The sequence below is a fragment of the Sus scrofa genome, chromosome Y (genome assembly GCF_054392235.1).
Source record: "Sus scrofa isolate SSC_HxYL_T2T_F1_AM1 chromosome Y, Sscrofa_HxYL_maternal_Yorkshire_Landrace_v2.0, whole genome shotgun sequence".
In the NCBI taxonomy this organism is placed as follows: Eukaryota; Metazoa; Chordata; class Mammalia; order Artiodactyla; family Suidae; genus Sus; species Sus scrofa.
In genome coordinates, this window is record NC_139402.1 from 11,952,938 (window position 1) to 11,966,183 (window position 13,246).

Below are 13,246 nucleotides of genomic sequence, written 5' to 3' on the forward strand. Positions count from 1 at the left end.
TCTGAATCTCTTTAGTACTTTCACTCTGTGTCATTTGAACTCAAAGTCTGTCAGACTGTTTGAGTGTTGAAGGTTTTACGTGAATTCTCCTGTTGCATAAACTGGGAATGTTTGCTTAGCTTCCTCATCTTGCTTGTGTTTTCCATTTACTGTGAATTTGGGGAAGCCAAAGTGTAGTTTGGCACACTCAGGGCACATGGTGGTGGTTGGGCTCTTCCTGAGGGCATGCATGGCTGGCCGGGTCCCACCGCCGTGGCTAGGTGCTTCCTGTGGGCAGTCAGTGTGGCTGGGTTGTGCTGCTCTGGTGGGGAGCTTCCGTAGTCTGGGTGGGGCTGGCCAGAGTGTTCTGCCTTGGCAGTGCACTTCTTGAAGCCAGGTAGGGCTTGATGGGTTGTGCCGCAAGTTTGGAGGGCTTCCTGAGGGCCTGCAGGGCTGGCCAGTGCCTGTCATGGTGGAAGTGCACTACTCCTAGGCTGGTGGGTCTGGTTGGTGTACGTCCCATTGTTGGTGCCCTTCCTGCAGCCAAGGGCAGCTGCCTGTGGTTCTCTCCAGCAGTGGAGGGCTTCCCAAGGGTAGGGAGGGCTGGCCAATGCATGCCTTGGAGGACGTTCACTCCCCATGGCAGGGAGCGTCTTGCCATTGTGGTCAACAGCCGTAGGGGGCTTCCCGAGGGTGGCGGTGCTGGCTCTCTCACGCTGTGTCAGCAGAGCCCTTCCCAACGGTGGGCAGGGCTGGGCTGTTCCTGCTGCTGTGGTGGTGAACTTCCTGATTTGGGGAGGAGGTTTCTGGGGTGCACCAGGGCAGTGGGGCACTTCCTGTGGGTGGAACACCAAGGAGGTGGTTGCCTTCGCATGGGTAGTGGGCCCAGTCCACTGCAGAAGGAATGTGGCTTCTCCCCGGGCATGCCCGTGGTGGAAGAGGGGGATGTGCTGGGAATGCCCTCTGTGCTCTACTAACTGTTGTGCAAGTGAAAATGCTGTGGAGCAAGGAGTATTCTCTGGTGGCCCACACATCCTGCTCTCCCCTCCCCAACAATGGTGCAATGTCTCTCCTGCAGGCCCAGACCTTCTCCTGGGTTCCCTTTCTTGTGGCTTTCCAGTCCCCAGCCCTTAGCACTTTGCAACCCTTCACCCCTGGGGCACCACTTCCTCATCTCTTATGCTGTCTCCACACCACCAACCCCAGCCTGCTCCCAGGGACTCACCTCCAAAGCCTAGGGCTTGGCACCCAGTCCCCACCAAAGCATCTCAGTCTTTGGGACCTGTTCCAGCGGTTCTGATGATCTGTGTGGCTTTCACACTGCCTCTCAGTCCTCTGGCCTGCTGATGCACTTTTCGTGGCATCTTGGAGATCCCTTGGACTCAGTTGATCTTTCCCCAGGTTCGGTGAGTTTCCAGGGTGTGGGTTCCCTTTCTCCTTCACCATTCCCTCTCAGGAGTCCAGTCCTGATGCCCCTTCTCTCTCTCTCCTCTTTTCTGTTGCTTTATGCAGTTGTGTCAAGAGATTCTTCCCATTTTTGGAGGTTTCAGTTCTTCTGCCAGCGTTCAGTTGCTGTTCTGTGTGAGTCATTTTACATGTAGATGTGTATTTTTTGTTGCATCTGTGGGAGAGGTGAACAAATCCCCCTACTCTTTCACCATCTGGGCTCTCTGAAATTGTGTCCTTCTTTATCTTTCTCTATGGCCTTTGTTTGTTTCAATGTCTATTTTTTCTACTATGCGTATCACAACTCCTGCTTTCCTGTCTTGACCATTGAAATATCATGTCCCGTTCTCTCACTTTCAATCTGTACGTGTTCTTTGCTCTAAAGGGAGTCTCTTGCAGACAGCAGGTTGTATGTTTTTGCTTTTTGATCCAATCTGCCGCTCTGTGTCTATTGATCAGAGTATTTAGTCCCTTGACGCTTAAGGTAATTATTGAGAAACATGTATTTATTCCCATGTTAAACCTTGCTTTTCAGTTGATTGGTTGTATTACCTTGGTTTTTTTTTTCTCTTTTTTTTGATGATTTCCATTTATTTTATGCTTGGATACATTTCGTTTTAGTTTTCATGAATGTAATGTTTGGTTTGATTTGTGGTTTCCCTGGTTTTCAAGTATGTTAACCACTTCCTACATCTGCTTGCTTTAGCCTGGTAGTCATATAGGCTGCAACACGATATTTAAAAATAGGTGTCTATATTTTCATACTTCCTTACCTACACTCTATGCTTTTGAATTACTTCTTTGAGATCTTCGAGTTTGTCCTTTTGGTGTTCCTTGTGTTTCTCATCACTTTTAGAGTAGATTTTTTTTTGTTTGTTTGTTTGTTTTGGTGATGTATGCTGGCTGATTTAAGTGACTGCTTTCCAATCTGTATATGTTCTGTCTTATTTTTTCTCCTTCTTCTTCTTCTCCTTCTTCTTCTTCTTCTTCTTTTAGCCATTTCTGTATTTTTTTAGAATGGGTTTAGTATTGGTGTACTCGTTTAGCTTTTGTTTGTTGGAGAAATTCTCTGTTTCCCTTTCCAGTTCAAATGATACTCAATAAATAAATAAAAACATACATAAATGAATAAATAAATAATGATAGTCTTGCTGGGAAGAGTATTCTAGGCTTCAGAGTTTTTCCTTTTGGAACTTTGTATATAGCTTGCCAATTTCTTCAGGCCTGTAGTGTTTCTGTAGAGGAATTAGGTGATTTGCGGGTTCTCTTGTAGTTAATGTGTTGTATTTCTCTTGCTGCCTTTAGAATCCTCTCTTTATCTTTGCCATTTTCATTATAGTAGGTCTAGGTGTGGGCATATTTGTGTTTAGCCTGTTTTGTGCCTTCTGTGATTACTGTATTTTGATACCTGTTTCCTTTAGTTTGGGAAAATTTTGAGACATAATTTCTTCCAATATATTTCCAATCCACTTTTCTTTTTCTTCTGCCTCTTGAATTGCTATTATGCATAGATGGACCCCTGTTATGCTACCCCATAGATCTCTTATGTTGCTTTCTTGTGTTTTCATGTGGTTTTCTGCCTGCTGTCCTGATTGGGTGATTTCCATTATGCTATCTTCCATGTCACTAATTCATTCCTCTGCACTCTTCACTCTGCCCTTTAGTGCCTTTAGCCTTTAGCCCAGTTTGGCTATCTGCAAAAGACTTTTCTAATTTTTCCCTATTTTCCCCTAAATTTCCTCATTCCTCTCTAAAGTAATCGACATGACTGTTTGTAATGTGCTCGTAAATCCCTGATATTCAGCCTTCATTCCTTCAGTATATATTCACTCTACCCCTTTTGAACTCAGGGTCTTTTGGCCTTCAGAGGTCTGTTGCATTGTTTCTGCTTCACATGAAATCTCCTATACCTTACGTGGGAATTGTTCCTGGGCTTCTTCATGGTGTCTATGATTTTCTTTTTCTGTGAGTTTGGGGAAGCCAAACTCTAGTCTTGGAGGGTTACTTCTAGGCAAGAGCAACCCTTTGTATTTTGTGGGGTGTTACCATTTATTTGGGGCATGGAGGATTGCATTCTTGCTGGCTCAATCTTGGGAGTGAGCACGCCATTATCCCGAGGGTGTTGAGTGTATTTCCAGGGAGAGGGAGGTAGTGGGTAGGGCTGGTAGTGCCTTCTTGCTGGGGTCTTAGCAGCAGCAAGTACATGCAGGGAGGTGGCACAGGCTACTCCTTGTTTCAAGGCCTTGGGAGTGATAATGAGCTTTTTGCAGAATCATGAGGTGCCCAGAGCATTTGGTAGTGGCAGTGGCAGTGGCAGTGGCAGTGGCAGTGGCAGTGGCATAGTTTGTGAGTTCCCAGAGAAATTGGAGCAGAAACAGGTAATGTTTGGTCACAATGACCTCTTCTGAGGTGCCCTCTGAGGTGATTAGGGCCACAAGGGGTGCCTGTTCCTGGACCCCTAGTGGTAGCAGGCCATGCACACCTCTGGTGGTTTGCCCCCCCAACTGAGGACCCTTATAAGAAGCAGCCTGTCCCTCTTAGCCCACACAGGAGGTGGTGCACCACTGCTCCTAGTTACAGGGTCTTGGCAAAGGACAGTGTTCAACCTTCTGAGTGCTTCTTCCGTGCAACTGTCAGAGCATTTGGCACTGACAGTTGCAGGGCAGTTATATGGCCAGGGTGTTGACAGCAATACTGGGTGGTGCTCAGTTGTAGTGCCCGCTCTGATTTCTGACCTCTGAGGTGACTGTGGTCAGAGATTGGACCTGATCACACACCCCTACCGGTGGCAGGCCTTGACTCCCTGTGGTTTCTGAGATGACTGCTTTGGGTTGTCCCCACTGCCTGTAGATCACTCAGGGGGCACCACATCTCACTTACCCACCTGATGCCCTTAGCCCCCACCAGAAGGATCTGGACACCTATAGCCAGCACAAGAAGTGTCCAGGCTGCTGTACCACAAGCAAGTGGCTTCTTGCCACCTGTGGCCTGCACCAGGTGCACCCTGCCCTCTGAAAGCCTTTGCACATGTGAGCAGGGAGATTCCTTTGGCATCTGCCCCTCCTCCTTTTCCCCTCTGCAACAATGGCACCTTGCTTTTTAAGACAAAGTGGGGTCCTTTCTACTCCAAGGATGGCTCTGAGGTGACTCTTGGTATGATTGAAAATAATTCTTCTGAATGTACTCCAGAAAGACAGTAAAAGAGAAACATAAGAAGCTGCTAAGTCAAACAGATTCTATATCTTCAAGGGACCTGTTCACCTGGCTGAGGTTTGGTGTTAAAGGCCAGCATTTGTATTTAAGCCTGTCTTTGTGTAAAACAAGAAAGCAACCTCTATGTGTGAATCGGGACATGTAAAGGGGTGGAGATAAAGGCAAAAATAACCTTGATCAGTTTGAGGATTTTAGAGAAAATGACACCCACATTTTTTTCTACTACTTTTTCTTTGTAGATGTTTCACTGATAAAATGCCACCCTGTGATGACAGTGATGCCATCTCTGATGATGTCATGTGGATATTGTTGTTGCACTTATGGTGTAAATGATGGTCATGCTTCCTGGATAAGCTAAAATATGTTATCGTTTGGAGTGTGAAATGTACTTTTTAAGTAATTGTTTATCTTTTTTTTTTTTTGTCTTTTGAGGGCCACATCTGTGGCATATGGGCGATCCCAGTCAGGGTCAAAGCAGAGCTCTGTCTGCTGCCTTACATTGCCGTAGCAATGCTGGGTCTGAGCCACATCTTTAACTCACATCACAGCTCATGGCAACTCTGGGGCTTTAAACCACAGAGCGAGGGCAGGGGGTGAAGCTGCTTCCTCATGGACACTAGTTAGGTGTGTTAACCTCTTTGCCATCATGGGAACTCAATGGAATTTATTGATTTATTTTTTCTTTGCAATGAAGACAATCTTGTCAACTAATATCCAAGTTCCATTTGAAGTAACAGATAGACTATAATGCAGCTGAGAAAACACTACGTAAATACTATGTATTTTCCCTTTCCAAATTGACTTTTATTTGCCCCTTTTTCCACACCATCATGATTGAGACCCCCATTCAATACAACTTGGACTATTTCAGAAATCTCTTGACAGCTATTCTCTATTTCCTTAGTTCCATTTTCCTTTTTGAAACAGTTACAGCTAGGGGACATGTCAAATGCTCCTCTCAAATTATCAAACATTTCAAATATTAAAAAACGGCAAAATAATCTGCCATTGGAAACAATTAAAACGACAAAAGGACAACCTGCAATGGGAGACAATTATTTCAGATGATGCAACTAATAAGGGCTCAATCTCTAAAATCTACAACCAACCTACGCACCTCAACAACAAAACAGCCAATTACTCAGTGGAAACATGGGAAAGAGACCTGCATAGACATTTCTCCAAAGAGAATATACAGAGGGCCAACAAGCACATAAAGAAATTCTCAACATCACTGTTTATTAGAGAAATGCTAATCTACACTACTATGAGGTATCACTTCACACTGGACAGAATGGCCGACATTAACAAGTCCATACATGAGAAAAGGCTAGAGAGGGTATGGAGAAAAGAAAACTCTCTTACACTGTGGGAGGAATGTAAATTGTTACAACCGCTATGGAAATACTTCAGAAAACTAAATATAGAACTAGCATGTCACGCAGCAATCCCACTCTTGGGCGTACACCTGGGGAAAAAAAAATTTCCATGAAAACTTTGTGTGCACATGTATGTCCAATGCAGCACTATTCACAAGAGGCAAGATATGGAAATAACCTAAATGACCATTGGAAAGAATGCATTAGGGGATGTTGTATATATAGACAATGCAACACCACTCAGCCATAAGAAAAGAACAGAATAATGCCATTTGCAGCAACATGGTTGGAACTGGAGACTCTCCTATTAAGTGAAGTAAGCCAGAAGGAGGAAGGCAAGCACAATATGACATCACTTATGTGTGGAATGTGATATATGGCACAACTGAAACTTTCCACAGGAAAGACACCCATGGATTTGGACAACAGGGTTTTGGTTGCCAAGGGGGAGGGAGCAGGATTGTGATGGACTGGGATTCGGGGGTTGAAAATGCAAACTATTGCATGTGGAGCGGGTATGCAATGAGGTCATGCTGTATAGCAATGGGATCTATCTCTAGTCACTTTTGATGCAGCATAATGTGAAACAAAGGATATGTATGTGTGTGGGTGTGGGTCTTGGGTGGGTGGGTGTGTGACTGGGCCACTTTGCGGCACAGTATGAAAGTGATAGAACACAGTAAACCAGCTATGAAGGAAAAATCATTTTAGAAAAAGAAATGCAGCATCCTTTTACTCTTAACTGTGTCAAAAGTAAAGAAATGGAAGCTATGAAGATGAACATACAAGTTTATTGCTGAAATAACAGAATTGCAGGAACTTGGTGACATTGGCCAGCATAAATTTTCATCTTCACTCTCCTGCATAACCTATAGTCCTTTGATAGGTCAGTGGTAATTAGGGTGATGTTCAGATACGGAAGAGGACTGAGGGTTTGGCCTTGAAAGGGAGGCAGCAGATGTGTCAGTGGCCATTGGCATTGGGAACCATGGATGGGCTGCTGGTTGCGGGTTAGACACAGGGCCCTCAGTTGGTGATATATTCTGGTATCTGGTTGGCAAAGGAGAAGGCTCCACCCTCAGTCCAAAATAACCACTTGGGAAGTTAGAAATGCGGTGGTACTGAGAAATGGAAGTGGTAGTTGTAATGAAATTCACGATGTGGCCACTTGCTGGAGAGTAGCTGCTTTGTGAGTGCATGTGAAACGTGGTCAACTGACTAAAAATAGCATGTTGAGCCATGACAATTTGTCCTGGTGGCCTGACTGATGGTGATGATGGAGAAGAAAGACCACTTCTAGTTGGGGTAGTTGTATTAGAAATTCTCTGGCTCATAGAAGGCCACCTTATTAAAGGCACATTTAGGTTTGTAGAGGTTGAAAATGCATCTTCTCCACGAGTTTCTGCAGCCACATCAGAATTATGGTTATCCACATCACCCCCTGTTCTAGAGCGCTTCTTGCTGCAGCCTTGAAGTAGAGAAGCCGATACTGGAGAAGCATTTTTCACCCTGACTCTTCTTTTCATCCTCACCAACAGATGGGGACAGCCTCGTTTAAAATTTGGATTATGGTAGAACTGCAGCTAAAACCAAAAGAGAAAGGTATTTAGTGACCTTTTAAACAAAGATACGAGGACAAAGAATCCATAAAAATCTGACTTGTGTCATCACACAGAGTTAATGTCAGGAAATAATACTCATCTATTACTAACATTTTCAAAAATTTATGTAGTGGGAACAGGCAATTATGGTCCTTAAATAAAAATGCCTGGTGCATTTACAGTAACAGTATGAGGTTCAGGGGCTTGTATTGGGTGAGGTTCATCGAGAAGGCTCCAGGTGGCTAGGAAATTTCTCTATCACCCCAAATATTTTATGACCAAGTGGCCTTCAACTTAAAAGCGTAGCAGTACTTCATCCCACTTTCAAGGTCTACTATGACCCTATATGTATGAACATATTTGCAGATGTCCCTCTGTAAATAGTAACTGGACATTTCATAATACCTTGTTCCAAGCAGAGTCTTCATTATCTTCTGCCAGAATGTTGGCTAGTGAGGCAGGTCTTTGAAAATTCCTTCGCAATTTAGTAAATCCATAAAGGTTAAGCTGTCGAACTAAGCTTTTCATACTCTCAGTTTCAAAAATTCTGAAGGGAGCCTTTCTCTCCAGAACTTCTTTCTTGAAGCATTCTTCATTAATCACGATCGAGGTTCCATTTTCATCCCACCAAATGGACTTAAATCGATCACTTTCAACAATTTCCCAAAGTTTTCTGGGAAAGGGCAGAGGAGGAAAATCATTATCTCCATCTGGTTCAGAGGCACACAATGTGTGGCATGGCTCTTTAATCAGGGAGCCCTCAGACAAAGCCTGGAAAGCTTTTTCTTCAATCTGAGACCTCAAGTCCAAGTCCCCAGTGATTGAGTTATCACACCATGGAGATGTAATGGAGGATTCTGAACCAGTTGGTGCATCTTTAGGAGACACACCTTGAATTTCTGAAGGAGCATGTGCCATCTCAGATAAATTTCTCTTCAGCTACTTTTCTCACCTGCATGGCTTTTGAACTCTGCAGTTTTAAATGCTGCTTTGGTAAGCCTACACAGATAAACTATCCAATCCATCACAATGGTTGCCAACCTGAGTAGCTGTGACATCACAAGACACTAGTCTCCTAGCAATCTGAGCATCACCTTCAGTCAGGGTTTACTTCTCTATGAAATTAGCCCAGTTAATATAAAATATGACCTCCGTACTTGAACAGTAACCCAAAGAGAGAAAAAAAAATGAGATCAGCAAATGAGATCCTATTCCAATGGAATTTTTTTAATAAAAAATCACATAAATAAATAAATCCATTTCATCCCTGAAGTAAACGCAAGTTCTCTCTTGGGCACATACGCACTTGTGCCTCTTAGGTAAGGCCTTGTAAATGGAAGAAAAAAAAAAAACAGCAAACTGAAACAAAAGTTATGCAGCTCTTGAGAGTGTATAACTAGAATCTGTGCAGTATTTATATTCAGAAAAACATAGCCAGTGTTCTCTGGTGGCTAGCTTGTTACAAAAGTGTTCTGATCTCTGCTGTGCTATGGGTTCAATCCCTGGCCTGGGAACTTCTGCATGCCCCAGGTACAGTCCAAAAAATAAAAAGACAAAAGGAAAAGACAAAAAGAAACAAATACACAATCAAAAACAAAACAAAACATCACAAACCATGACCTTTATCACTAACCAAGACATGGAAGGGCCCTGGGCACCAGGCAAAATATCTATAGCCATAGAGACCAAAAAAGATTGATGGTTGCTTGTGTTAGGAGAGGAAATGTGGGGAAGTACCATCCAAAGGGTATGAGATTTCATTGCGGATTGATACAATGAGTACTGAGGAATTGATGGGTGTACCACATTCTGAAGATTATATATGCCCTTGAACTGAATACTCTAAAACTTATACCATAATGTTTTCACATTGTTAAAAACTGACAGTGATCTGGTATCACTGATTTTATTATATCGAGTTTTCTGTGTATCCTACGCAAGTAGTCTGTGTGTTAAACAATATTCCAAACATTTTCCGTTAGGTTGCTGAGGGAGGAAGGCACAAGACCAAATAGTACACAAGAGGGATTTATTAGGGTCTCTGAGGGGGCTGGGCAGAGCCCACGATGGCATCAGCTTTGACTGCAAGGAGGTGTTAGGCTTATAAAGCATCTGTGGTGGGAGTCTGTGGTTGGAGTCCACGGTGGGACCTTGTGGCAGGGAAAATGGAGAAGAAAGGGAAGGTCAAGGGAGGTGTAGGGACTCAAGTCCCATGACAGAGCACAGTTAATCCGTGTAGGCAGTTAGTCTGTGCAGGCAGTTGCTTCCCACAGGTCCTCGTTTCTTGCTGCCCAACTTGCACATCCACATTCTGGGAGGGGTGTCCACAGCAAGTCTCTCAGGTGAGCAGCAATAGTTGGGGTGTATGGCAGTCTGTCTCCATCCTCCTGGGATCCTCTCATTCAAGCCTTCCATTATATGGAATAGGGATGAATGTCTACTCTTCTCTATCTGCTTCCTGCTGGCCTGGGGTGAGGAGTACTTGTGGATGGACATGGTATATGCTACCATAGAGGATGGGAAGAAAGGAAAAATAAGATGAAACATGGGTTGATACCAGTATTGTGGAAGGAGGAGTGTAGTTTCATCTGAGTAGGTTTTAACACGTGATGTGGTATTAACACGTAAATCACAGGAACTATTGGTCATAATACATGTTGTCTCCTTTCTGTTGCTATAAGAGAAGACCTTGAAAATATAAGGTTGTCGCTGCCAGCTGATGCTGCTTTGAGAACAGCTGGTGTCATCACGTCTAACAGGGCACATAAACCCTAAGTTCTTGGCAATACAAAGGCTTGCCTAAAATTACTTCCATAAGATTTCCTAGTCTTCCTTGGATGTCTGACCCACAGCTACTCCATTCTGCCTTTTCTCCCTATTGGCCCATGCAGTTGCCATGGTCAATGATCTCTGTATTTCTAGATGAGAGAAGATGCAAGAATTTGGCCCCATAGAGATCCTCACCTGAAATCGGTCTGAAGGCCTGTGCCTCACCGCTGCTCACCTCCCTGAGCTCTGCTCAGCCGGTGCTGCAGGTCAACAGCTGCTGTGCCTCAAGTTTTCCTGCACGGAGAGCCTCTAGGCAAGTGCTAACTTGAGGTCACAGTTGGCCATACTCCCCCATGGTCATACATTTGACTATAGTTTGGGGAGGCATTTCATGACCATTTCATCTCACAGTGCCAGCAATGAACATTGCTAGGTCTGGCAATGATGTCACAGATAGGCCACTCAATGTGCTAGTCCTGGACAAGGCCATACTAGGAGTAGCCAAAAGTCTCTGGACCACCCATCTTCCTCGTCTATTATGGTCCAGGAAAATATTCCCTCTTGTTGCATGTTCATATATCTAGAGACCGCTGATCTCATATGGAACTATATATCATTTTCAGTGACTCAGTTACACTTCTGGAAATGCAAGAAATAGCAATTTTGTGGAGAGAGTGAATAAAACATAAACCTAGAGATTCTCATGCTGAGAGAAGGAAGTCAGAAAGAGAAAGACAAACACCACGTGATAACACTTATATCTGGTGTCTATTTTAGAGCACAAGTGAAGCTTTCCACAGAAAAGAAAAACATGGATTTTGAGAATAGACTTGTGGTTTCCAGGGGGAGGGGGACTGGGACAGAGTGGGATTGAGTGGGAGCTTGGAGTTCATTGAGGCAGTCTCTTGCCTTCGGAATGGATAAGCAGTGAGATCCTGCTGTGTAGCCCTGGGAACTATGTCTCCTCACTTGTGATGGAGCATGATAATGTGAGAAAATAATGTAAACATGTCTGTGTACCTGGCTCACCATGCTGTGCAGTAGAAAATATAACAATATATTGGTGGCAATAAAAACAAATTAACCTATTCTGATAAGGAGTGGAAAAATATAAGAAAATATTTGTGGTCTCTTAAAAAAATGTGGAAAGCAGTATTCATAAAGTCATAAATGAAAATTGAAAAGCTTCACACAAAACAGCCCTGTTTTATCGCTGTTCAGCTGGATTAGTCCGTTCCTTCTCTTTAAAGGAAATTTCACTCTGGCTTGCCCACTCAGCTGTACTCCCCAGTGTTCTTAGGCTGGTTATCCCTTGACAGTTTAAACATTCCCAACACAAGGGAGCCTTTAAATTTCAATTAATGTAGCCCAGGAGTGTTATGTCACTTGGCTAAAGTCTTACCTGCTGATTGAGCTTGAGTAACAGTTGAAGGAAACATAATTGTGCCCTTGTGAGAGCAGGTATTAGTTGGACAGATGAGGGGATCCCACCTAGGAACATCACTGAGAAGATCCTTGGAGGGGAGAAACCCGCCAAGGTAGATGAGAAGGTCAACAAATGACCATGTGTTCGGGGGGGGGGGCAATCTTGGGATAGTGGTCTCCTTCTGATGGTGACTTCTTTTTGTCCAGGCATTGGTGTTTCTGTTATTAGGGCCTTGTTTTAGGGTGAGTTTGATGTCAGTAATTCCCTCTGTAGACCAGTGCAATGTGGATGTCCTTCTTAAGAGGGAAATAGAGATTTTAAGAGTTATTTTATTCACTTTGCTTGTGCATATGGTACTTAAGTATTCCTGACAAGAGACCTTCCATCTAGGCTGGAGACAACCCTTTAAATGATACTTTCCCAGAATGTATAACCCCCTGGTTATCGTGGGGCATCAGATATTCTCCCAGAGACAGATTGCAGCACTCAGCTTCCCATGCTGAGACTATGTTCTTAGTACCCCCCTTAAACATTGAAATATTGTAACACAGCCTCAAAGAACTATTTGGGAAGTGAGTTTTAGAAAGTGAACCCTAACCTCAAAACACAGAACTAGAGTATGAGTCACAAGATTGTCTCTAAAATGATCCTCATTTTCACCAGATATTGTCAACCCAAAACTGTAGAAGGAATACCCCAAATGGAGAACATATTTTCAAAGCATTTCTTTTCATTAATGGGTTTTCTGTTGGGCCAGGAAGAAGCAAGCTGCCTCTTGGATTTCCCACAGTCATGGCTCTTGAATTCACAGCTGTTGCTTACCTATCTTCCCTCCTCTGATTTAGGGGCACACTTTTCCCATGCTACAAGGTCATCAGGATGGCAAATGTCTGAGAAGGAGGGAGTAAGTTGTGAGCTATATCTTTATAGATTGGGTTCATACCTTCCATCCGACAATTTCTCCCCTGTAACACGGTAATTTACAATTAGGAAATTTGCAAATACACACACACACACGCAGAGAGAGAGAGAGAATGCAAATTTTAAACACATGGCCAAGTAGAATCTCACTTTATTGTAAGACATTACCTAGTCACTCAACCAAAGTAACAAAGGATTTCAAAAGCAAATACAAATTAAAGGCCAATCGATTCATGTAACCTGTTATCAAGAGTATGAACAAGGTAAGGTTAAGAAGGTTCAGAAACCTTTCTTTTAGCAGAGAGACAGAAACCTAATTCAAGTTTTACATGAGCTTACCTTTAAAGTTAGTTTATTTTTTAACTTTAAACTCCCAGTCAGTCCCGACCAAGCTTGAAAATCCTGTCTAGTGTCCACTTCGTAGAAATCTTCCATCACTTTCTGTATCCATATTATTCTGTCTGCTAGCTTTCCATTCAAAATAACAAGCTACACGACAGACTTACTTTCTG

At 43.5% G+C, this 13,246-nt stretch overlaps 1 protein-coding gene across 1 annotated transcript; it reads right to left on the reverse strand.

Annotated features, from left to right (window-relative positions):
- Nucleotides 1–6,789: 6,789 nt before the first annotated feature.
- LOC110257872 (heat shock transcription factor, Y-linked-like) lies at nt 6,790–8,598 on the reverse strand. The gene is made up of 2 exons (XM_021080879.2): nt 8,024–8,598; nt 6,790–7,600 (listed from the first exon to the last, which is right to left on the reverse strand). Exons 1-2 carry the CDS (start codon nt 8,534–8,536, stop codon nt 6,905–6,907), a joined length of 1,209 nt encoding a protein of 402 aa, XP_020936538.1. The 5' UTR covers nt 8,537–8,598; the 3' UTR covers nt 6,790–6,904.
- Nucleotides 8,599–13,246: the final 4,648 nt, after the last annotated feature.